Source organism: Phyllostomus discolor, chromosome 2 (assembly GCF_004126475.2).
Source record: "Phyllostomus discolor isolate MPI-MPIP mPhyDis1 chromosome 2, mPhyDis1.pri.v3, whole genome shotgun sequence".
NCBI lineage: Eukaryota > Metazoa > Chordata > Mammalia > Chiroptera > Phyllostomidae > Phyllostomus > Phyllostomus discolor.
Window position 1 is genome coordinate 123,722,349 of NC_040904.2, and position 27,437 is coordinate 123,749,785.

General features: G+C 36.3%; 1 protein-coding gene across 9 annotated transcripts in view; it reads right to left on the reverse strand.

Moving 5' to 3' along the window:
* Positions 1 to 27,437, reverse strand: part of ERC1 (ELKS/RAB6-interacting/CAST family member 1) — a 557,388-nt gene that overhangs the window by 391,247 nt on the left and 138,704 nt on the right. For all 9 annotated transcript variants that reach the window (XM_028531610.2, XM_036018479.1, XM_036018478.1 and 6 more), the window contains one exon: positions 2,531 to 2,698. In XM_028531610.2, coding sequence (XP_028387411.1) covers positions 2,531 to 2,698 — 168 coding nt within the window. The remainder of the gene's footprint in view (positions 1 to 2,530; positions 2,699 to 27,437) is intronic.

Below are 27,437 nucleotides of genomic sequence, written 5' to 3' on the forward strand. Positions count from 1 at the left end.
TTTCACTTATATGTGGACTCTAAAAAACAAAATAAACAAAACAGAAACAAACCAATAGATACAAAGAACAAACTGGTGGTTGTCAGATGGAGGGACGGTTGGGGCTGGGTGAAAAAGGTGAAAGGATTAAGAAGTACAAATAAAGTAGTTGCAGGGAAGTGAAGTACACAACACAGGATATAGTCAATAATATTGTGATAACTATGTGTGGTGTCAGGTGGGAACTAGACTTACTGGGGGAATCACCTAACCGCTATGTCATACTCCTGAGCCTAATATAATAGTGAATGTCAACTCTAATTTTAATTTTTTTTAATTAATTTTAAAAAGAAAAATAAAAAGTATTGAAACTAGATAGAAGTGGCAGCAGTACACTGAAAGCTTCTGAACTGTATACTTTAAGATGATTTACTCTGTTATATGTGAATTTCACCTTAATAAACAATAAATACATTAAAAAGTTAATTTAAAACAATGCTTTAATGCTATGGCCATCAAATACAGGGAAAGTGTTGTAATGGGAAAAGCTGCATTTTGAAGTAAGACCAACCTTGTATCAAACTATGAAGATATCACTTTTTAAAAGGTAAACAAATTTGTACAAATTATGTCTGAAGTTTGTTTTGAATTTCTTTTTGTTTTGGTGATAGGAACAGGGAAGCATGGGGGATAGGATGCCAAGATGTAAAAGTGTTTCATTAGTGAGTACTGAAATTATTTAATGGGTCAGGGCTAGCATTTTTTTAATTCCTTTAAGAAATGGTAAAAAACAGTTGAGTATTTTCCTAAAGTTAAAGTATATTTCATGAAAGGTTCAGTTATATCCCCTAAAGATCTATACTACATGTGGATACAGATGAATGTGTCCACTGAGCCACATGTAAAATATATTTCTTACTATGTGTCATGGCCTAAAAATTCAGCCTCTGATTTGAGATACAGCAATCAACATCTAAAGACACTGCCAAACCAATGGATGGATTAAACAAGATTACAGATATAAAGTGGCTAGTATTAGCACTGCCATTCTATTTTTGGAAACTATGATTATTTCAGGACAATAAGTTTTAATTCTAATTTCTAACCTTCAGTCACAGTTAAAAACTTTAAAAAAAATGTTTACCTAGTTAAAAATAAGATATGTATCACTTCCAAACAGCTTTTGGGTTCTAACAAATATACTTGTTACTTGGCAAAATCCACCAACATTACAAACACATGTCCTTTCACCCAAGAATTCTACTTCAAGGAATCTACCTATAAATATACTCCACATATGTCTACGCTAAATATGTATAATGCTTTTTAAACGCAGCATCACTTTAGGTAAAAGCAGAAATTTTAAGCAAACCTAATATCCCTGGTAGAAACCCTGTTAAACACATAGTACAGCAATACAGTGCTATCAGCAGCAGTGGGAAGCCCTTGGAAGGAGTTCCAAAATATATTAACAGAAAAAAAAGCAAAGGAACAGGCAATAAGGTATGGTAACATGTGTGTTAAAAGAAACATTTTTGCTCTATACAAATTATACATAAAATGTTTCTGGAAAAAAGCAAAAACAGGTAAACATAAAAGAGAATATTTCTTAGCACAGTTAGACTGTTTCTGGAAGAATATATAAGAAACAGGTAAGCAAAAGAAAGCAGCTGGGAGAAAATGGCGAGATACACATGTGCATAAAAATTTAAAACAAATCAGCATCAACTAACAAGATATATTCAACTGATATTTAAAGTGATCAAATTTTTATGTTTGCTTATAGAAAGTAAATGGAAACCAAACTAATATAAAATAGGATAAATATAGGACATGGTCCTCTGTACATAAAAGAAAAGCTGATCTTGAGGTTTAGAAAAAAGTTTTATTCTTTGGCTATTGTTAGAAGTTAAAAATAAACTAGGACAATGTCAAATATTTCTAATCTATCGTATCATCTCAATGTAGATGAATAATAACTACCAGTGTCCACTATGTTACCTGAAGGGCATGCGTTAATTAAGCTAAAAAAGGAAAAATAATTAGTACTTTTCTTATTTATTCCAAAATTAGCCTCTTTCCAATAACGACTAAGATAAAAAGAAATTCTTCCTTTCCTTAACACATGTACACTATGTTAATTATAATAGCATATTTTCCATTCAAAACCATAGTGTTGTTAATCATGTAGGTAAGTTGTAACCATCGCAAGTCCAGGTACAATACTAATGCGTGTCATTACAGTTCCAATACAGAAGCAGAAGAATGTCAATGTAAACAACTTGGCAGTTTACGAGGCACTTTTCAGAAATAAATACTTTTCAGTATTTCATGCAAAATACTAGTGAAGATACGAATGGAGTTGACTTAATAATTTAAAAACCTGAATATGCAGAGCAGTTTTAAACATTTTCCTACTGCAGTAACAGTTTCAAGTACTGACCACAAAAATATACAGAGAAATGGAAAGACATTCTGACAACATGTATGTATAACTCAGTGGTACATGTATAAGATGTGTGCCAGATGAACACAGAACCCCTGCGCTTACCTTCTTCTGAAGAACGTTCACCTTCCGCTCCTTCACATCCAGCATGTCCTTGAGGTCATGTATCTCACCAGCTTGTGTTCCTTTCTCCTCAGCCATATCCTGAATTTGTTTTGTCTTCTTGTTCAGCATGGTTTCCTTCTCTTCCAAACGCAATCGAAGAGCATCCACCTAAGAATGTGAGATTTTTACAAATGATAAATGGAATTCCCTTCAAATACATGTGCGTAGTTGCCTAAATGATACTTTTAGAACCAAGTTTCATTCAAATCAAATAAAACACTACTCCAAAAATAATTATTACTATTTAGAAATTAACCCTAAAATTTTGTTAGTGCTTTTATAATAAAAATAAAATTTACATAAGTTAAATTACCATCAGATGATGGCAGGATAAATACATCTGAATCAAAAAGACAAAATAGAGAATTGTTATGAAGCTGCTGAGTTTTGCTATTTCTATAAAAGTAGCACAATCTAGCACTAAGTTTCTCAAACTCTATGTGCATGAGAATCACTTGGAGGGTTTAAACAGACTGCTTGTCCTAGCCATCAGAGTTTCTGATTCAGCAGGGTTGGGGGCTCAAGAATTAGTGTTTCCAAGTTCCCAAGTGATAGTACACTGCTTTATAAAGTCTAATATTTCAAAGAAACCATAAGCAGCACCAAGCACGACACTTGCTGTATCAGATAATACAATCTAGTTACAAGACATGCTTTGGGACAATCCCATAAGGCACTTAGATATCTGTACAAGGCAAAGCAAAGGTCTACTTTTAGATCACAAGACTAGTCAGCTGAAGTCTGGTATCCAGTTTCCTTTATTCCAAAAGTTTAACAGCTTCTGTTAGACATAACTGTAAAACAACTAGATATATAATGATAGAACTTATTTTTAAATCCACCCAACAGCAAATTTCATTAAGCATACTCATATATCAAAATTATTTATTTTGTGTTTTTTTGCTTTTCCACTAAGAATTTATAATTCAGTGAATAGTTACACATTTGATTACAGCAAAAAGGGTGGTAGATTTCTCTCATATTAAGAAAGTGCTGTTCAATGGGAATATGAGTCATATATGAAAGCCACATTTGAAATATTAAATATTCTGTGACAACAGCTACATTAGAAAGGAAAAAAGGAACAGGCAAAATTAATTTTAATAATATATTTTATTTAATCTAACCTATCTACAATGTTGTCATTTTAAATATGTAATCCATATAAAAAACTACTAATGAGCTACTTTGCAGTCTTTGTTTCACTCTCAATCTTCAAAGTCCGGCGCACTCTATACATCACATCTCAGTCTGCACTAGGCGTATTTCGAGTGCTCAATAAATGCACGTGGCTGGTGGCTACCAACTGAGAGTGCAAATCTAAGATATCAAGCATGTTTCTATAAAACATCTTTAATCTTGAACTTGTCCTATATTATTGTTTGTGTCTGAGTATGGATTAATCAACAAAATTAAAACAGGTAATATGGGTAATGACTCACATTTAGAGCACAGCAAAACTCTCAAGAAAGATCTAATATTGTAACTAAGGTGTTTGAGAACCAATACTGTGTGTATGGTGGTCTTGATTGCTCAGTATTACAGAAAATCTCCTAGGTGACTAGTCTCATTAGAGACTGTATAGTTAAGTCATTATGTACTTACAAATCACATCCAACTATGCTGAAAAGGACAATATGTAAATTAACCAGCTTTCCCTCTGTCAAACTGTATTGCTACCAACCACTTAAATGCCATCAAGCCAGAAAATGGGGAAGCAGTAACTTTAGGTCCCACTTATAAATCTTCACCAGTCCTATTACTAAACACTCTTTTTCACTTCTAATATTCCTCCACTTTAATACATGATACGTGGTTAACCATATTTTTCAAACTCTGATAATCTTATTTTTGAATAAGAATTTTATTCTTCCATGCCCACTAAATCTACTCCTTGTTCACAAAGTAACCTCTGATCTATCGTCCTTACCTTTTTCGTTATACATCTCTATTCTGGTCTCACTTATTTTTCTCCCAGCCTGAGAAACCCTTTCAAACACAGCCTCACATCATCTCCTTTTTTTAGTCATATTTATTTTATAAATATTTACTTCTGTATTAAACCATTTTCATTCTACCCTCTGACTTCTGAACCCTCCTGTATATGGTCATGCAATTGTATGCTTGCCAACTGTATATACAGTATATTAAAAATCCTCACAAATTCTATCCTCAAGCATTCTTCCTGTGGAAAATTTCACTCTCTTATGGCTATCTGGGAAACTAGAACTCAGTGAGCATAGCAGGCCCAAGATCTCAGAGCTATAAATAAGTGACAGATGAAGAATTTAAGATTAAATGGTCTGTCTACAGATTCTACTATCTTAATCACTAAGTCTGAATTATACTCCTCTCTCAGAGCTAGACAAAAAGTACACAGTGTATGATTTCACATATACAAAATTCTAGAAAACACAAACTAACTACAATAATAGAAAGTAGATATAGGGTTGCCAGGGAATGAGGAAGAAAGAGGGGAGCAGTGAAGAATTCCTGGGAGGGGCAGGAGAAAGGATCACAAAGACGTATAAGAAAACTTTACAGATAATATTACCTTGATTGTGGCATTGATTTTACAGACGTGTATGTCAAAACTTAACAAGTTGTGCACTTCAAATATATGCAGTGTATTTTATGTCAACATATCTGTGAGGTTTTTCTCAATGAAAAATTAGAAAGCATAGTACTGGTACAAGAATAAGGCAATAAACCTCTGCAACAGAACTCAGCTACAGATACACACATCTATAAAACAGAGATGACACTATAATCAGTGAAAAAAAGATAGAGTATTTGTAAATTGTTTCTGGAGAACTGGCTACCCATACTGAGAGTGGGGCAAAAGTCCCTAACTCATATGATATACAGAAATGAATTCTGGGTGAATTAAAGGTTTATATAAGAGAAGCCAATCTTTAAAATTTCTAAAAGGAAATATAAGAAAATACTTTTAAGATATTGAGGCATGAAAGGATTTTTTTAAGTCACAAAAGAGATACAACATAAAGAAAAAATACTGGTAAATCCAACTATGTTAATATTTGAAACCTCTGCACATCATGATACCATTTTAGTGTTTATTATTTCATCTAAGAGAAATCAGACTGCTGGTTGCCAGAGGGGAGAGGGGTTAGAGTACTGGGTGGAAAAGGTGAAGGGATTAAGAAGTACAGATTGATCATCACAAAATAGTCATGGGAATGTAAAGTACAGTACAGGAAGTACAGTTAATAATACTGTAATAACCATGTACAGTGCCGTGTGAGTACTTGAAATATCAAGGGAACCATTTCATAAAGTATCTGTCTAAACACTGTGCTGTACACTATGCTGAAACTAATACAAAATAATACTGAATACAAACTGTAATTGAAAAAAATAAGTAAAATATAGATATATTGTGAACTGGCCAAAATGAAATATGACCCTATATTAAACTTCAGTTTTCAAAACTAATGACAATTTACCATCGCTCCCAAAAAAGTAAGTACTTAGGTATAAACCTAACAAAACATGTATATAATCTACCTGTTGAAAATTACGAATGGATAATGAGAGATACTCAAGAATACTACACAAACTGTCAACTTGCCATATGTCAAGACAGCAGTCTACTTAAAGTTTTCCTCAGGCACAAGTAAACAGAAAAGAACATTTAGAAGTGATATAGAAACTGTGTTTTACTGACAAAGAGCAGACAGTAAGTCAAGCCCAGTGAATCCAAGAGATGTTACACAAGAAAGTTCGAGTTTGAGTGCCTGAATGTAGCACTGAAAACCTCAGGGCAAGAATTAAAATCCAATGCAAAGTAAAAATGGATCACATGATTACCACTGAGTTCTGCAGTGGTCCTTTCAAAGTGCCAGATAACAAAAGTCTTTAAATGTCCCTTAGTTGCTTTCCATGAAATACAGAATTTAAATGTACTAGTCCAGAGATCTGAGATAGAACAACCACAAAAACCACTTAGCTACTACTAGATTAATTGCTCTGAATTCTAACCTGATTTTTTGGTTTGGAGTGAACTAAAATTCATAGTATAATTTTGTGTGAGGTCCATATTTTGCAAACCGCAAAAAATATACTCAAGAAAGCACATCAGAGACTATCAGGACACACAGTCATCACCCTAACACCATTCCTGGCAGGAGGAATAAGACCTTGTTTATTCACATCAACTGAGCTGAAGGAACAGCATCCACCCAGCTTGCCAAACATCAAGGTCTGTGGCAAATAGGTTATGCCAACTTCAACAAAAACAGATTTTTCTCTACAAGATTTTCAATAGACATAAATAGAAAAGTGTCTACCCTGCTGTTTTGGCCTCTCTCTTCTGATAATAAAACTATTGCGTTCTGTTTTTTTACATCAATAAATAGATCTACCTAAGGTAGTAATTATTGCATGGAAACAGTGGCTTGTTTCCTGTAATTCCTCTCATGGCTTTTCAATACGATTCACTCCCTTCCTAATTCACTGACTACAACTTTTCAGTTTTCTTCACTGGACCCTCTGTGTTTCTCCCTCTTCACATCTCACCTCATACAACTTCCTCCACAGAAACCAATTCAATCCTAATGCTTTAACCACCACCTCCATGACAGCTTCCAAATCTTTACTCCTAGCCCAACCAGTTTTGAAAACCTGAGAGAGTCTAACAAAATTTTCTTCTTAAACCAAATCTTCCATTGACTATTTAGTTTAGAATAAGAAACTTCCTTTTAAAGTATCTTTAAAAGATCACCTAATGTGTTCAACCATTAATCTAAGTTAAATCTGAGTAGCATCTACTATGTTATTTTCTGTATTTTTCCTATATTTGCCAATATTTCATAAATTTTTTTAAAAAATCTAAACTCCAAATTTTAAAACTGAGGAAATCAAATCCCAGACAAAATGACTTGCCCAAGATCACTATGCCTAATTTCCAACCACCACATTTCCCACTGTTTCCATCTAGAAAGATGGCTGAATGAAGGACACTGGGCCATGGGGTTAACAACATATACAAGCAAAACTTTTTTTAATTTACTTTTTTACTTAAGTGTAGTTGGTATACAACCTCATGTTGGTTATACTAGTTCTGGATGTACAATATAGTGATGCAATATTCTTATACCTTACAATGTCATCACCCCACTAATTCCAGTAATCGTCTGTTACCACATAAACTTCTCACAATGTTAGTGACTGTATTCCCCTTCCCCTCTTCACCCACTCCGCCATCGCTTCTGGTAACCAGTCCTTTAGGTCCCTGTTTCTGTGAGTCTGCTTTTGTTTTGTATTGTCTGTTGTAGATTCCACACAAGTGAAATATGTTATTCATCCTTCTCTGCCTAACTTATTTCACTTAGCATCATACCCTCTAGATTCTTCCATGTCACAAATGGCAAGATTTCATTCCTTTTTATTGTTTTGTAATATTCCATGGTGTGTGTGCATGTGTGTATATACATATTTATACACACACACATATATACACATACACATGTATATAAATATGTATGTATTTTTTACATCTTCTTTATCCACTCATCTATCAATGGACACCCAGGCTGCTTCCACATCTTGGCTACTGTATATAATGCCCTAATAAACATAGGGAAACATTTCTCCAAAGAAGACATATATTAACAGGCGGTCAACAGACAAATGAAAAGATGCTCAACATCACTAACCAACAGAGAAATATAAATCAAAACCACAATGAGATACCACCTCAAACAAGTCAGAACAGCTATTATTAAAAAGTCAACAAATAACAAGTGTTGGCAAGGATGTGAGAAAAGGGGCCTTTGTGCACTGTTGGTAAGAATGAAAACTGGTTTGGCCCCTATGGAAAACAATCTGGAGATTCCTCAAAAAGCTAAATATAGATATACCATATGACCCAGCAATTCTATTTGTGGGCATGTATTTAAAAATAAACAAAACAAAAAACCTTTTAAAAGGGTATTTCAACAAACTACATTAAGCTCTGTTTGAAGCCACATACATGACAAAAAGCTGAAAAGCTCAGAAAAATATCAAAAAGACCATTTCACAGTACACAGTTTAATTATACTTTGTTTACCACAAAGCTGCAAATTTATATAATCTAAAAAACCAACGTCAATATCATCTCTACCCACTTTCCCTTAAAAATGTATAGCAAACAAAGACACAAATTGGATACACAAAGTATATTTTGTAATAAGCTATGCATCCCCAGTGGAAATGTCAATACTCTTGGTCTCTACAAATCCAATAAAGCAGCCAGCCAATCCAGTTCTGTCTTGACCTCTCTAAGCCAACACATCAGTAACACTTCCTCCTTCAGGTATTAGAATTAATACCAAATAAGCTTTAAAGCCCTCTCTATGTGAAAACTCTGAGGATCACAATTTCTGCACTGGAAGGACCCTTAAGGTCACCTGACTCAATCTCTCATCTAAAACCTGAATCTCTTCATACAATATTCCTTTTAAGCAGGTTTCTCAAGTATTTTAACACTTCCAATAAAAACCAGGCCCATGGTTCTTCTCTAGACTATGCCCACACACTCTGCTTTTAATGGCTTTCATAAAAAAGCTATCTCTTATCTTGAAGTAAAAAAAGCATTTCTGTAGTTTTATCCATTGGCCCAAGTTTGACCCCACAGGCCACATTCTCTTCCAGTTAACAACCATTTAGATATATACAGACTATCACGCACTCCAAAGAGTATTTCTTTTCCAAGCTAACCTTCCAGTGTTCCTTGACATGCCATGGTGTCAGATGCTTTGAGTCTAAACATACTTAAATATGCTAATGTCTCTTAAACCACTGTACCCAGAACTCAGTATTTTAGATGTGGTCTAATCATCTCATCTTTATTTCTAAACACTTCTAGTACAACCTAAGATTAGATAAAGTTTTGTAGGGTTTTGGGAGGAGAGGGAATAGCCACTATGATTACTTAAGTAGACTTTTGTTTTGCTTCTTTTTTTTAAGCTAAATTATTTTTGGCATCTCTCTTTGAAAAAAAGAGAGACAGAGAAACAGAGGATGGGAGGGCAAGGATAGAGAAAGAGAGAAACAACAACTGGTTGCCTCTTATAGGCACCCCAACTGGAAATTGGACCTGCAACCTGGGTATGTGCCCTGACCAGGAATCCAACCTGTAGCCTTTCAGTCTATGAGACAAAACTCCAACCAACCCAGCCATACCAGCCAGGGCACTGCTGTGCTTGTTTTCGTCTTTATCATTTTGTTTCATTTTGGGTTTTGCTACCTCTTTAATGAAGGAAGGGATAGAAAAACAAAGGTTTTTACAGTCACCTTTTTAAATTTTATCCTGCTTCACTAAGCCCACTACTTTGTTCTTTATAAATCTTTTGGAATGCTGAGTTTCTTACTAACACGCACATTGTGTACTCTTCCTCCCATGTTTTCTTCAATTCCTTAATGGAAATATTTGACAAGGAAGTATCAAGGTTAGAGAGATAAGAGATACTACCAAACACTTACACTTAGGTTAATATATATTAGACACCATCTTTTGAGAAAAGACATTTTATAGTTATGAAGAAACCTAGTTATCATCTTGCCCAGCTTGCATTTCCTCATCACGTCTGTGTTGCCTTGCCAATGCCTTGAAAGGTATAGATCTACCACATCTGCCGTATGTTCCTGACCTTCCAGGCTTCCTTCCAAAGAAGAATATAAAATGGGTCTGAGATGACCTAGTTTTAATGGTGATTTTTAGTAGTCACTTCATCTTCAAGGTCCTCCAATATTCCATTCTAAAAATGCACTTAAAAAAATTTCATTGGGCATAGATGTGGCAATGCCCTTTACCTTTTTTATGAAAATCAAAATGGCATTTCCCCAAAGCCAGCCTCAAAAACTTCTCTTACCTTCATGATTACTCAATGATGATCAATAACTGATCAGTGACTTCATTTGCACCTGGAATTTAACTGTCCTAGCCAAAAAGACAAAAAATGTCATAGCACTTCTCAAACTGAGGACACTGTTATGGTAAAATACAAAATCTCAATACATAATAAAATAGGTAGTAATATTGTAATAAAAAATAAATTTAATCCAAAATAAAAAAAAACCCACAAACTGATTCAATAGATCTAAAGTAGCTCAAGATTTTGTGTTTCTAACAAGCTCTCAGATGAGCCAATACTGCTGGTATTGAAATCACACTTTTTGTAGCAAGGTTGTAGATCTTTTGGATGCTTTCTTGTAATATCTCTTCACACATTTCAGGCTTCATTTTCATTTTTCCACTCTTGAAATATATATCATACCCTATTCAGCCCCATGAGGTTCCTCTTGATAGGAAAGACGAAAAAAATCTGGATGTGAAATTTCACCTGCTCCATCATCTAGCAGCATTATACCAACAAGTAGCAGCAAGTGATAAGGTTTTCCTTTTATGATCTTTTTCCAAAAGTTTTCACTTTTATTGGATAAAACCTCATTTGATTTCAGAGTTTAGGTTTAATGATACCATTGTTGTTAGGCCTCTGCCAAACTATTATATCGATGTATGATTATTTTCTCCTATTTGTCATATTGATGTCCTTTTCCAGCTATTGTTTCCTGCATCTCATTCCTTCCTCCTAGATACAATTTTTATCTTTTTAGCAGTTCTTTATATGTGGACCCATGATTAGAAAATTCTCTCAGTTTTTGTTACTCTGAAAAATGTCTTTACTTTATATCTAGTAAAGAATGACAGTTTAGCTGGGTACAGAACTATGAGTTGCCAATGTTTTTTCACTAAACTTTGAAGATTTCCCTCTACCATATTATTCTCGCTCCTGTTGTTGAAAAGCCTGCTGCTGTCCTAAATGTTATTTGTAACATTTGTAACATTTATTAGTAAATTTTCCTCTCTGGTAGCTTTTCACATCAGTTTACCTACAGTTTCATTAGGATATACACAGGTGTACATATTTTCCTGTTCAAGAATTGTCTGCTCCTGACCTGAACGTCCCTTCCTATGATCAAGTCAGAAATATCCTCAGGAAGTATCTCTTTTAAAACTGTCTCCCATTCCCTCTAACCTCTCTTTTTGAAATGCCCATCAATGTTCAGTAAGTCAGACTTCTATTTCCACAGATTTCTCTTCAATAAACTCTTTTTATCTGTCCCATTGCTCTCTGAATAATACCTCATTAGAGCCATCTTTCAATTCACTAATCATCCCTCCAGTTCTTCCTAACTTTCAGTTTAACTAAGACAGTGAATTTTCATTTTAGTTATATATTTCATGTCTAAAATCCTGTTTTGCTCTTTTACAACCTGCCTACTATTATTTATAGTGTTTTGCTCTTTGTCCATGTTTTCAATCTTTCCTTCATGTATTTAATAATAATAGTGTTCACTGAGTGTACTGTGTACATATATAAGAGGCCATTTAATTCTCACAACAGTCTGTGAGGTAATGCTATTATTCTTCTCACAGTTGAGAAAATTGAAACTTAAAAAGTATGAGCTTATATAACAAGTGGCAAAACCAAGATTAAAACACACTAACCAGTGAGTGCTACCTTGACTACACTGCATCAGCCTTTACTCTCAGTCCTGAAGCAAAATCCCAGTAAGCTGTATCTGCTCATCCATTATGGAGAGAGCTCCCATGCTTATTAGTCCATCCTTTATTTAAGTCATTTAACTTACACTTTGATTCATTATACAATGTTCCTAAGGGTCTAATCTATTTGTTTTGAATCTCTTTCTTAATTTTTATATACTTTATCGGAGTGACACAGGGTACATTACACAGGTTTCAGGTGTCTAATTCTATGATATAACATCCATATGTTGTATTATGTGTTCACCACCCAAAGTCACTCTGTTGTTTCCGTTCATCGACATTTATCCCTTTAATTTATCCTCTTCTAACCCCCACTACTCCCTTTATCCTCTGGTAATCACCATACTGTTTTCTTTCATATTTTTTGCTAAATCCCCTCACCTTTTCCACCCAGCCCCCCAAACCCTCTCTCCTGTAACAGCTATCAGTCTGTTTTCTGTATCTGTGAGCCTGTTTCTATGTTGTTAGTTTATTTTGTTCATTAGATTCTACATACAAGTGAAATCATGTGTTGTCTTTCTCTGACTAGCTTATTTCATTAAGCACAATACTCTCCAGGTCCATCCATATTGTCCCAAAAGGTAAGAGTTCCTTCTTTTTTACAGCCAAGTAGCCTTCCAGTGTGTAAATGTACCACGGCTTTTTTTATCCACTCAGCTACTGACGGGCACTTGGGGTGTGTCCAAACCTTGGCTATTGTAAATAATGCTGCAATGAACACAGCATTGTGTACATATTCTTTCAGATTAGTGTTTCGAGTTTCTTTGGTTATATTCCCAGAAGTGGAATTGCTGGGTCATACGGCAGTTCAATTTTAATTTTTTGAGGAAACTTTATACTGTTTTCCACAGTGGCTGTACCAGTTGGCAAGCCCACCAATAGTGCACAAGTATTCCCTTTTCTCTACATCTTTGCCAATACGATTTATTGATGATAATCATTCTAACAGATAAGAGGTGATATTTCATTGAGGTTTTAATTTGCATCTCTCTGATGATTAGTGACATTAGCCACATTTTGGTATGTCTGTTAGCATCAGTATGTCCTCTTTGGAGAAGTGTCTATTTACCGTGTTTTGCTATGTATAATGTGCTCCTGCATATAATGTGCAGGATTGTGGGCCAAATTTTCAGGAAAAAAATCTTTTGTTTTAATTGTTTAATCCAATTTTTTATTTATTTAACTTTAGAAACAAAACTATTTATCATACTCCAGGGTATCATTTTGCATACAGATATTGTTATTGCTTTCTAGAGCTACACTTTTAAAACATAAACACAAATAAAAGAATTAAAAACATTTATATAGATATGAAATTAGCACTACCCATGTATAATGCACATCCTTATTTTTCTCTCAAAAATTTGAGGAAAAAAGGACACACTATACACAGCAAAACACGGGGGGTTCTTTATAGTTTTTAAAATTATATTGTATTGATTATGCTATCACAGTTGTCCTGATATGTCCCCTTTTGCCCACCTCCACTCAGCACTCTCCCACTCCTTTACCCAATCACCCAACTTTGTACATGTCCATGAGTCATGCTTATTAAGTTCTTTGGCTACTCCATTTCCTATACTGTACTATACACCCCCATAGCTATTCTTTAACTACCTATTTGTACTCCTTTCTTTTTTAAATCAACAATTCTTTTTTAAAAAAAAAAGATTTTATTTATTTTTAGAGAGAGGGGAAGAGAGGGAGAGAAACATCAATGTGTGGTTGCCTATCTAACTCCCATTATCAGGAACCTAAGCCTAGAACCCAGGCATGTGCCCTGACTGGGAATCAAACTAGCAACCTTTCGGTTTGCAGGCTAGCACTCAATCCACTGAGCCACACCAGCCAGGACCCTACTTGTACTTCTTAATCCCCTCACCTCTTCACCCATTCTCCCAAGCCCCTCCCACCTGGCAACTATCAAACCCTCCATTTCCATGATTCTGTCTCTGTTCTTCTTGTTTGCTTAGGTTGTTTTTGAGATTCAATTGTTGATAGATATGTATTTTTTTTTGCCATTTTACTGTTCACAGTTTTGATCTTTTTCTTAAATAAGTCCTTTGAACATCTCATGTAATAAGGGCTTGGTATGATGAACTTCTTTAACTTGACCTTATCTGGGAAGCGCTTTATCTGCCCTTCCATTCTAAAGAGAGCTTTGATGGATACAGCAGTCTTGGCAGTAAGTCCCCGCTTTTCACGACTTTGAATATTTCTTGCCAAACCCTTCTAGCCTGCAAAGTTTCTTTTGAGAAATCAGCTAACAGTCTTCTGAGAATTCCCCTGTGGGTAACTAACAGCTTTTCACTTGCTGCTTTTAAAGAGTCTCTTTTTATCTTCAACCTTTTGCATTTTAATTCTCATGTGTCTTTGAGTGGGCCTCTTTGCATCCATCTTGTTTGGGACTCTCTATACTTCCTGGACTTGAATGTGTATTTCATTCACCCAATTAGGGAAGTTTTCTTTCACTATTTTTTCAAATAGATTTCCAATTTCTTGTTCTTTCTCTTCTCTTTCTGGTACCCCTATGCTGCAAATACTGGACCTCTTGAAGTTGTTCCAGAAGCTGCTTATATTATCCTCATTTCTTTGGATTCTCTTTTTTTCTTGTTGTTCTGATTGGTTGTTTTTTGCTTTTGTTTATGTTCCAGATCACTGATTTCATTCTCAGCTTCACCCACTCTACTGTCATTTTCCTGTAAATTGTTATTTAGATTAGTGTATCCTTCTTTTCTGATAGGATCTTTTTTATGCTGTTGAGGTCCTCAGTAAGTTCCTTGAGTATCCTTATAACAGTGTTTTGAGCTCTGCATCTGATAGATTGCTTATCTCCATTTTGTTTAGTTCTTTTTTGGGGGATTTTTGATCGTTCTTTCCTTTGGGCCATATTTCTTTGTTTTTTCATTTTGGCAGCCTCCCTGTGTTTGTTTCTATGTATTAGATTGAGCTGCTATGACTGCCCATCTTTGTAGTGTGGTCTAATGTAGCAAGTGTTCTATATGTAGGTTCCAATGGCTCTGCTTCCTCTATCCCTCAAGTTAGGTACTTGAGGTATGCCCTCCATGTGGGCCAAGTACACCCTTCTCTTGTAATTGAGTCTTGGTTGCTGCTGGCAGGTCAATGGGAGGGATTTACCCAGGCCAGTCAGCTGCAGGGACTGGCTGTGACCACTGACCACACCTCTGACTTCCATGGTCAGCTGTGCATGGGCAGGGTCATGGTCTGTAGCTGTCCACTGTGTGTGCTGTCCCTGGGGTTCCCTGAGTAGTACAGGTAAAGGTCAGCTTCCACCTATGTTTTGCCTATGGCACCCTTCTGGAGCTATAAAGCAATTTGAGATGGCTGCTACTTGCACTGGGCTTGAAGATTCCCAGATGAAGCCAAGCCATGAATGTGAACTGGCTGATACTAGTGCTGGACCTGGAGCTCACTGAGGCCAGCTGTTGCTTGTTTGATAGGATTTAGGAAGTTGTGAAGCATGAGCCAAGCCCAACCATTCATATAGAAAAGCCGCTTAAGTGGGTCCAAAGTTGGGTGGGGCAGAGTCCCTGGTGGATCTCTAAGGCAGATCAAACAGTGTTAGCCAAGTAGATGGAGTCTCAGATATGGCACCAACCTGCTGGCTCTATGGCTCTGTGTGAGGAGGGTTTAGATAAGGGGTAATGGCTTCTACTCACCTTGATGCCAAACACTTCAGTTCCTCCTGTATACCACAAGTGCCTTTCAAGCTGCTACCCCAGGCTGGAGCTCCGGGAGAGTGAGTCTGATTAAGTGAGTGCATGTGTGGGTTCTTTAAGAGGAACTGCTTGGGGCTCCAGAAGTTTCTTCCAACAGCTCAATCCCTACTGGTTTTTGCAGCCAAAAGTTATGGGGACTTATCTTCCTGGCATGGGAACCCTCGGCTAGGAGGCCTGGTGGGGAGCCACACTCCCAAGATATTCCTCCTAAATTTTTATCCAACAAATGTGGGTGTGGGACTAGCCCGTTATGTGTCTGTGCCCCTCCTACCAATCTGGATGGATGTGGTATCTCTAATTTCACAGTTGTCAGACTTCCATTCAACTAGATTTCTGACAGTTCTGAGTGATGGTTGTTCTATGTTTTAGTTGTAATTTTAGTGTCTTTGTGTGGAGAGGCAAGCCATGTCTGCCTACACCACCATACTGACTGGAAGTCTAGTCCTTTGCATATTTTTTAATTGGCTTGTCTGTTTAATGGTGTTCAGTTGAGTTCTTTATAAATTTTGGGTATTAACCCCTTATCAGATGTTATCACTGGCAAATATGTTCTCTCATTCAGTGGGTTGTCTTTTCCATTCTACAGATGGTTTCTTCTGCAGTGTGAAAATTTTTGATATGGTTCATTTGTTTATCTTTGTGTTTCTTTGCCAGAGGAGATATAACAGACAAAAATATTGCTAAGAGAAATATCTGAGATTTTATACCTATGTTTTCTAGGATTTTTATGGTATCAAGTTTTACATTTAAGCCTCTAATCCATTTTGAGTTTATTCTTGTACATAGTGTTAAGGTGATTTAGTTTCACTTTTTTTCATGTGTCTGTCCAATTTTCCAAATACCATTTATTGAATAAGACTGTTTTTACCCCATCATACGTTCTTGTTTCCTTTGTCAAATATTAATTGGCTATATAGGCAAGGGTTTGCTTCTGGGCTCTCTTCTGTTCCACTGATGTAATATGGTCTGTTTTTATGCCAGTACCATGCTGTTTTGACTACTGTAGCATTGTAGTATAGTTTGATACCAGGTAGCATGATTCCTCCAACCTTATTCTTCTTTCTCAAGTTTGGTGTGTCTATTCACAGTCTTTTGTAGTTCCATATAAATTTTTGGATTATTCGTTCTAGTTCTCTGAACTATGCCATTGGTATTTGGATTGAAATTGAGTTGAATCTATAGATTGCTTTGGGTGCATGGACGCTTTAATTATGTTAATTTGTCCCATCTACAAACATGGTATATGCCTCCATTTATTTGTATCTTTTTCAGTATCTTTCTTCAGTGTCTTGTAATTTTCTGAGTACAAGTCTTTTACATCCTTAATTAAATTTATTCCTCAGGTTGTGGGTTTTTTAAATTACTTTCTTGGTTTCTCTTTCTGATAGTTCATTATTGGTGTAAGGGAATGCAAGTGAATCCCTGGCTGGTATGGCTCATGGGATTGAGCACTGGCCTGTGAACCAAAAGAATGCAACTGATTTCTGGATATTTATTTTGTATTTTGCTACTTCTGAATTTATCAGTTCTGGTAGTTGTGTGGTTTTTTGGGGGGGAGGAGGTACTGGTATAAATCCTTAGAGTTCTCTATGAACAGTGTCATGGCATAGACTATTCTTTTGATATTTGTTCAGGATAGATTAAATTCTGTAGGTGATTAAGAAATCTGTGGTTTTCAGTTTATTCTAAGCTAGGCTTTTATCTATGGAATCTATTTGGACTAAGCTGAAAGTATGTACCCTAAGCGCAGCTATGTATATTCAAACTCAAACCTGCTTGAGAACTCCAACTCAAAGCCTAGGTGAGGCAGTTTCTCATACTGTCAGCTAATGTTGGCAGGAGAAATTTTTTCTCATCCACCCTTTCTCAGGAGTCCTGGATTTATGCATGCACCTCAGCTGCAAACTTTTACCCTATTTATGGCCAAGGTCTATCTGCTATCTACACATCACCACTGAAATACAAGCTCCTTGGTTATCAAGAATAATAACCCCTCAGAATAATTCTAGTTATAGTGTCCTTGTTGACAGATGCTCAGTGTTAGAATGCAGAAAAAAACACAAACATCTGCTCTGTCACAGTTATCAGCCAAATCAATTCTGAGATCAATGTGATAATAGACCAGATTCAGCTTACCCTCACAGTAGTTATACAGTCAGAATTACTGCTTTCAAACTTTTATTAACTTGGAGGAAGAACTAAATTACTCTCATCCCTCAATTCAATTAAAACTATCATTGGTCCAGGCAAAGGTCCACTATTATTTTTTTTCATTAATGTCCAAAATCTATTCTGCCTTCAATACACAGCCACTATGATGTCTTTAATATGTTCCTGAATATGTGTGTAACTTAGAAACATAGTTTATTTTTATCCATGTTATTTATATAAATGTTGTGTATCTCCTTCCGTTCCTTACTACACACATACATACATACACACACACACACACACACACACACACTAAAAGACAAGGAACCAAAGAGGTTAACAGATACACACACACATGCACACATACACATGTATCTTCCTGGACCTATGAATATTTCTAGATCATTGATTTTGACTTTCACATAGTATTCCATGGTATGCATCCACTGTATTTTACTTTTTTAATCTCTCTAGTAATAAGCACTTTGATTGCCTTCAATTACTGTTCTGTAATGAATATCCTTACATATGTCCTCATGTAAACCAATGAAAACTTTTCTCTGGGGAATATATTCAGAACTGGTATTACTGGGACCACCTATGTCATCTATGTTCCTGTTAGCCCAAACTTTTACAAGTAATACATATCATTCCATTTTCTAATTCTTATCACTTTGATGTATGGAATGTACTATTTCATTGTCTTTGAAATTTACATTTTTCTGTTTACTAGTAAGATCAAGGATCTTGTGCTATATCTGTTAACTACTTAGGTTTCCTTGTCCTTTAATTGCCTGTTCAAATATTCTCCTCCCTCCCTACAGTCTCTATCTTTTCCTTACTAATTTGCAAGCTTCCTTTTTTAATTCTATGTCTCAACCTTTGATATTTTCAGAGGTACTGAAAATATTTTCTCCCAACCAGTCACCTATTTAACTTTTTCAATGGTGTTTCTTTCTTGAATAGAAATACTTAAATTTGAGGGAGTCACTTAAGATGTCCCACCTAAGATGTAACACATTTGTTGATTAACTGTACAGTTCCTCCTTCATTTTGAGGTCTTTAATCAATCTGGAGTTCACTGTTTTATCTGGTATGAGGTGGGTGGCCAACTTTATTCTCTGTAGAGTATATCGGTTTTCTAACACTTGCTCAATTCTCACTAGCTTATGACACCCCCTCTTCACTGGTCTTTCCGCCCTTCCTTAGGCCAGCACCACACTGTGCTGCATAGCGTTTGGTTTGGTTTGGTTTGTCATTCTGTGGTATACTGTCAGGACTAATACAGCAGGTTACCCACTTTTCTTTTTCTTCACTGTAATGTTATTTGTCCATATAATTTTAAAAAATTTTAAGTTTAAGAAAAACATAACATAAAATTTGCCACCTTAACCATTTTTAAGTGCATAAAATGTAGTGGTGTTCAGTACATTCATGTTGTTGTGCAACAAATCGCAGAACTCTTTCCATTTTGCAAAAATAAAACTCTGAACCTTAAATAGTCCATTCTCCCCTTCTCCAACCCAAAGCAACCACAATCCTACTTCTATCTCTGTGAATTTCACTTTTCTAGGTATCTCATATGAGTGGAATCATACATCTTTTTGTGACTTATCCGTGTAAATTTTAAAATATAAAATGAATTCTAGCCCTGGCTGGCATAGCTCAGTGGATTGAGCACGGGCTGGGAACCAAAGTGTCCCAGGTTTGATTCCCAGCCAGGGTACATGCCTGGGTTGCAGGCCATAACCCCCAGCAACTGCACATTGATGTCTCTCTCTCTCTATCTCTATCTCCCTCCCTTCCCTCCCTAAAAATAAATAAAATCTTAAAAAAATAAATAAATAAAATATATTTTATTTAAATAAAATATTTAAATAAAAGTTAAATAAAATAATATAAAATAAAAATAAAATATACCCTATTTTTTTAGAATTCATTCAGAAAATGAATTCTAAAAAATAGGGTGTTTTCACTGGGATTTCAAAAAAAGAAGAATGAAAGAAATTATATTAACTTAGAATAATTATAACACCTATTGATATGGTATATCTCTCTGTTTTTCTTCATATCCTTTTGTACAGTCTTGGAATTTTTGCATTTTCTACTTTTGGAATAACAAATTAAAAAACTGATTATCGATTTTTTAATGTTTCATAAACTTCTGGAAATCCATCTGGGTCTTCAGATTTGAAAGAGAGTTAGGATTGAGGCTGATTACAATTTTAAAATCTAAAATGATTGTTGTTCATGTTTTCTATTACCTCTTGAACCTACTCTGTCATATTTCCTATGAATGTGTTTATTTCTCCTAACTTTTCAGCTATTAGACAATAATTATTTATAATTGTCTTTTATTATGTTTAAACTCTACTGCTAGTAGTTATTTCTCCTTTATCATTCTGTAGGACATATTCCTATCTGACCAACCTTTTAAAATAACTAACTTATGATTTGGTTTGGTTTGATCTGGTTTAGTTTGGTTTGGTTTGGTTTGGTTTGATCCTCTGTTGATTTCTGACTTAATATGAACTACTTACTATTTCTTTGGATTTAATTCTGGTGCTCTTTTCGCAGTGTACTAATTTGCTTATTTGTTTTCTTTATATCTTACGGGGTAAAAAAGGTAAGGGGATTAAGAAATACTAATTGGCAGTTGCAAAATAGTCATGGGAATGTAATAAAGCACAGGGAATAGTCAACAATATTGTAGTAACTACGTATGGTACCAGGTGGGCACTTGAATTATCCAAGAGAGCACTTTGTAGCCTACATGAATATTTATCCACTGAGCTATACACCTGAAACTAATATAAAATAATGACGAATGTAAAATGCAATCAAAATAATTATTTAAATACATACATACATACATACATAAAGACATTCCCAGCATCATTGTAGAGGAAGAAAGACCCATCATTTCACCCCTTAAATTTACAAGTCAGACAACTATAGTTCAACAAAGGATACCCTGCTCAACACACAAATAGGCCTGAAAGATCCATGCTATCAGGCCTATCCGTGTAAATTTTGGAATGAGTACAGGAAGCAGAATGAGTATTGGAATGAGTACAGGAATGAGTATTGGAATGAGTACAGGAAGCAGAATGGTAGAGGGAGGTTAAGAACAAGGATGGTGGCCAGGGATGCAGCTTGGTGCAGCTCCAGAGGGCAGGGAAGTAGAGAAATTGGGCGACAGTCCCAACCCTACAGCCTGGAGTACAAGAGAGGCAGAAGCAGCTTCTTTCATAGAAAAGGCATCTCATTTCTTTCTTGCCCATTATGGCAGAACTGAGTAGAGTTGGCTGGGAACCTTTAAAGAAACCAACAGAGATCACAACCATTACTGGCAGGAACTGAAACTGCAGGATGCCCACCTATCCTGCCTCTCCTCCCTCACATATACCCCACATACCCTAAAAGAACCAGGGAAAGCAAAAACACAGCAGAAAAGGAGGTAGCTCTAGGAGCTCACAAAACCAGCTCTCCACAGCCCACCACATACTCCCCACCACTGGGGTGTGCTCCATAACGAAGAGGAACTGGTCACAGAGAGTACACACAATACAGCACTTTCCTTCATCATAGCTCTCAGGCCCACTGCAATCCCAGAGGCACAAACAGTACAGATAAAAGGAAACAAATACTTGTACTATTGCACCATCTACTGGAAAACAAAAGAAAGTACCCTACCTATCAACTGTCCAGAGCAAAACAATATCTACACAAGAAGAGGTCACTACCTCAAATGTGAAAACAAAAAATCAATCCATCAAATTACTATGAACAACCAAGTTAACTAGGAGCACAGGAAAAAAAATCTCCAGAAACCAAACTCAACACCTTGGAAGACTGTGACTTAAATGACAAAATTCAAGGCTACAGTCATAAAGAACCTCAACGATATACAAGGAAACTCAGAAATGCAGTTCAATAAACTCAGGAGTAAAATTAATGAACAAAGAAGTACTTTATCAAGGAGACTAAAAGTATAAAAACAAAAACAAATTCTGGAGCTAAAGAACTCAATAAATGAGTCAAGGAATGCATTTAGACAGCACCAGAAACACAGCAGCCTGGGTGGAGAGGGAATCAGTGAACTCAAGTATACAAACCTAGAAATGAGCCAGCAGAAAGAAGAAAATTAAGAGTTAAAAAGTGAAACAACTCTATAAGAATTATCTGACTACATTTGAAAAAGGAACCTAAGGTGATACATATACCAGACAGAAAAGAGGGAGAAACAGATAGCTTACTCAAAGAAATAATTGATGAGAATTTTATAAGCCTAAGGGGGAAAAAATGCACTTTAGAACAGAGGAAGCTAACAGAACACCTAATTATATCAATGCAAAAAGATCATCTCCAAGATGGATTTTATTCAAACTGTCAAAAGTTAATGGCTAAGAAAGAATTCTTAATTCTTTCAGCCAGTGGTGGGAGAAAAAGACTGTAACCTATATACAAAAATAAAAGCGTTACATTATTAGATTCTCAGCAGAAACATTACAAGGCAGAAGAGAGTAGAGGAAAATATTCAAAATACTTAGAGAGGACTAAACACCTGTGGATATGTGGGTATTATATCCAGCAAAGTTATCCTTTGGATATGAAGAAGGAATAAAGACTTTCCCAGACAAATGAAAGCTGAGAGACTTTGCCACCAAAAGACCTGCACTACAAGAAATGTTGAAAGGAGCTCTTCTACAAAAAACAAAAGGTAAAAATATACAAAACTCTGAGTCAGATAATTAACAGACAAAAGCACGAAACTGCAAATCTACTTCATAATGGGTTATTAAACATTCAATTACAACTAAGTTTAAAGGGGGGAAACAGGGCATTAACATACCACGTTGGTAACAAATGCATAATATAATAAGAGATAATCTGTGATGATAAAATCATAAAAGTGAGGAGGAAAACAACTAAAAGGTATGGATGAAGGAAGATAAGAGGCAATCAAGAAAAGGATTATTGTATACATAAGACATTATATACAAACCAACTTAAAGGTAACCACAAAACAAAAATCCACAGTTGAGATAATAAACATAAAAAAAGGAGAAGTGAAGAGGAGAAATCATAGAAAAGTGCCAACTAAAATAGGCAGAATCACAAGGAAAAAGAAATAATGGAGGTACATAACAACCAGAGAACAAAAGACAAAACAGCTATAGTAATATACCATATACCAATAATCACCCTAAATGTAAATGGACTGAACTCATCAAAGAAACAAGTCCCAACTACACGCTGACTGCAGAAGACTCATCTCAGCTCCAAAGCCAAATACAGGCTCAAAGTGAATGGGTTGAAGATGATACTGCAATAAATGGCATCCAAAAAAAAAAGCAGGTATAGCAGTATTTATATAAAAAAACAGGATTCAAGATTTTAAAAAAGAAACAGGAGACAAAGATGAACATTTTATAATGATAAAGGGAACAATTCATCAAGAAGACATAACACTTAATCAATATAATTTGCACCCAACTTGGGAGCAACCAAAATATATACAGCAATTACTAACAGACCTAAAGGGAGAAAACAACGAAAATGCAATTATAGTAGAGTAACTGAGTATCCGGACATACAGTCAGTAAGGAAATACTGACCTTAAGTGACATTTTAGAGCAAGTAGACTTGATCAGTATTTTCAGAACTTCCATTTTCCATCCCAAATGAGAGAATATACATTCTTCTCAAGTACACATGGAATATTCTCATGGACAGACTATATAATGGAGCAAAAAACTAGTCATAATGATACTAAGGTTGAAATCATACCAACCGTATCTTCTAACCACAATGGTATGAAATGGGGAAACCACATACATGTGGAGATTAAATAACATGCTACTGAACAACTATCAGGCCAATGAAAAAATGAGATATCAAAAAATATATGAAGAAAAATGAAAATGCACCCTGGCTGGTGTCGCTCAGTGGATTGAGCGCCGGCCTGCAAACCAAAGGGTTACCAGTTCGGTTCCCAATCAGGGCACATACCTGGGTTACAGGCCAGGTCCCCAGTAAGGGATGTGTGAGAGGCAACCACACACTGATATTTCTCTCCTTCTCTTTCTCCTTCCCTTCCCCTCTCTCTAAAAATAAATAAATAAAATCTTTTTTAAAAATGAAAATACAACATATGAAAGTCTTATAACAAAGGATTTACAACAAACGCCACATTGAGACTGGTAGGAAAGGCAGAGTACCAAAATAGGGCTGGCCTTTTCCTACGGGCCATAGCTCAGATCTAGAGGGATATCTCAGCTACAAAGGTTCCCCCTGAGGAGCTAAGATCTCAACCCCATACCATGCTCCCCAACCCAGGGCACCAGAACTGGAAAGAGGTGTCCACATAACTGTCTATAAAAATCAGTGGGATTCTGTCTTCCAGGAAGAGATAAAAATCTGCTAGAGACACACGTACACTCTTAAAGGGCCAACACACAAAATATTGTTCACAGCCACTAACCTTGGGCTCCAGTGGAGGAAGGCTGGAGCAGAATAGAGTCATATGACAAGAGACTGGGGTATGTGACTCTGGGGAAAGAGCTGAAGAGACAGCCAGGCCAGGCAGAGGCAGCCACAAACAGTATATCACTTCATAGCTCCAAACAGGTTGCCCAGGGCCAGTCACAGGAAGCATCCAACACTGGTCTGAACCAAAGGCCCACCCAAGAGGCCCCAGAACCAACACACTCAGTAACTAGCTTCAGACAACATCACAACAGAATCCAACTAGCTTCACAAGCTGCATATCCAAAGGGAGATCTCAGCAAGCATCAGACAATGCTGAGACACATTTTGCTTTGTGTGGTCAGCACCTTCACAGTAGCTCCTACATTATTGTAAGGGTCAATCCTCAGAGCTAACTAGCCTTAGGGATAACCACACACACAAACAGGCCAATAGCAATGAAGAATAAATTACAACAGGAGGCCCCATATAACCCATATATGTGACATTCCAGCTCAGGTGATTAAAAAGATTGCTCCACAGGATTCCACAGGACACCTACTACCAAAGGCCACCCTACCAAGACAGGGAGTCATAGCAGATCTACCTATTACACAGAAACAAACACAAACAGACAGCCAAAATGGGGAGACAAATATGTGCCAAATGACATACCTGAGAAGTCGCTAGGAACAGTCAAATGAAATGAAGGCAAACTATATACAAGATATGGATCTCAAAAAAATGATAATAAGGATGCTGAAGGAACTAAATGAGAACTTCAACAAAAAGACAGAATGCATGAACAACCAAAACAAAAGAACCTGTCAGGGATCAAGAATATAATACCTGAAACAGAGAATACGCTAAAAGGAATAAAGCACTTTAAATGAAGCTGAAAGAAGTGGAGAACTCAATCAGCAATTTGGAAGACAAGGTACCAGAAAATACCCAGCCAGCACAGCAAAAAAAATAAATAAATAATAATAATAATTAATTGATTGATTGACTGACTGACTGATTGATTAAAAGTGAGGATGATTTAAGAAACCTTTGGAAAACATGAACTATAACAACATCTGCAGCACCAGTATACCAGAAGAGAGAGAGCGAGGGATTGAAAACGTCTATGAAGAAATAATGACTGAAAGCTTTCCCAACCTGGTAAAGTACAAAAGCACACAAGTCCAGGAAGCGCAGAGAGTCCCACACAAAATGAACCCAAAGAGGCCCACAACAAGACACATCATAATTAAAATGGCAAAGTTTAAAGACAAAGATTCTTAGAAACGGCAAGAGCAAGGCAGTGACTTACCTACAAGGGAGCTCCCATAACACACTAAGATAATTTCTCAAAAGAAACATTTCAGGACAGAAGAGAGAGCCACACAATAGTCAAGTGATGAAAAGCAAGGACCTACAACTAAGATTACTTTCCCAGCAAGGTTATCATTTAAAATTGAAGGGGAAATAAAGCATTTCCCAGGCTAAAGAAAGTTAAAGTAGTTTGTTACCACCAACTTGTAATTTATTTTTACCTGTATTACAAGAAATGTTAAAGGGTCTTCTTTAAAGAGGAAAAAAACCAGGAACATAGTTATAAAGAACAAAATGGCAATAAATATGTACCTATAAACAATTACTTTAAAAGTAAATGGCTTAAAGGCTCTAATCAAAAGACACAAGGTAAGTGAAAGAATAGGAAAACAAGAACTATATACATGCTGTCCACAAGTAATCCACCTCAGAACAAATGATATACACAGACTAAAAATAATGAAATGGAAAATGGCCTTTCATAAAAATAGAATCTGGGGTAGCAATACCTATAACAGACAAAATAGACTTCAAAACAAAAGCCATGACAAGAGATAAAGAAGGGAGTTCCAGCCAAGGTGGAGGTGTAGGTAGATACACTTTCCCTCCTTGCACAACCAAATGAGGGACAAAAACAAATTTAAAAATAAAAAATAACCAAAACTGCCAGAAAATCAAAATGTATGGAAGTGTGACAACCAAGGAGTTCAAGAAGAAACATTCATCCAGACTGGTAGGAAGAGTGGGGACAGGCAACAGGGGCAGAGAAGACTCCTGGAAAGGTGGTAGCTGGCAAACCAGGTGGTTTCACATTTGCGTGTGAACAAATTGAGAGGAAAAACTGGGGAGCAAGACAGACTGCACAACCAAGGTTCCAGTACAGAGAAATAAAGTCTCAAAACCTCTGACTAAAAAAATCTGTGTGGGTTGAGAAAATGAGAGAAATTTCCTGCCTCACCGGAGGGGTCATTGGAGAGGCCCACAGCATCTCCAATGACATCTCCAATGACCTCCAAGAACATACACAAACCCACCCACCTGGGAATTAGCACTAGGGCCCAATTTGCTTGTGGGTAGCAGGGAAGTGACTGAAAGCCAGACGGGAGCTGAGCAAGTGGCACTGTTCCCTCTCGGGCCCCTCCCCCATATACTCCACCATAATGCAGCAACATGGGTTGCTCCACCCTGGTGAACACCTAAGGCTTCACCCCTTACAACGTAATAGGCACACCAAGACAAAAAAAAAAATTTGACCCAAATTAAAAAACAGATCAACCCTCCAGAAAACAATACAACTAAGTGATTAAGAGATAGCCAACCTATCAAATGCAGACTTCAAAACACTGGCAATCAGGATGCTCACAGAATTGGGTGAGTATGGTCACAAAATAGAGGAAAAAGTGAAGGCAATGAAAATTGAAATAAAGGAAAATGTACAGGGAACCAACAGCGACAGGAAGGAAGCCACAACTCAAATCAACAATTTGGAGCAGAAGGAAGAAACGTCCAACCAGAAAAGAATGAAGAAACAAGAATTTAAAAGAATGAGGAGAGGCTTAGAAACCTCCCGGACAACTTTAAATATTCCAAC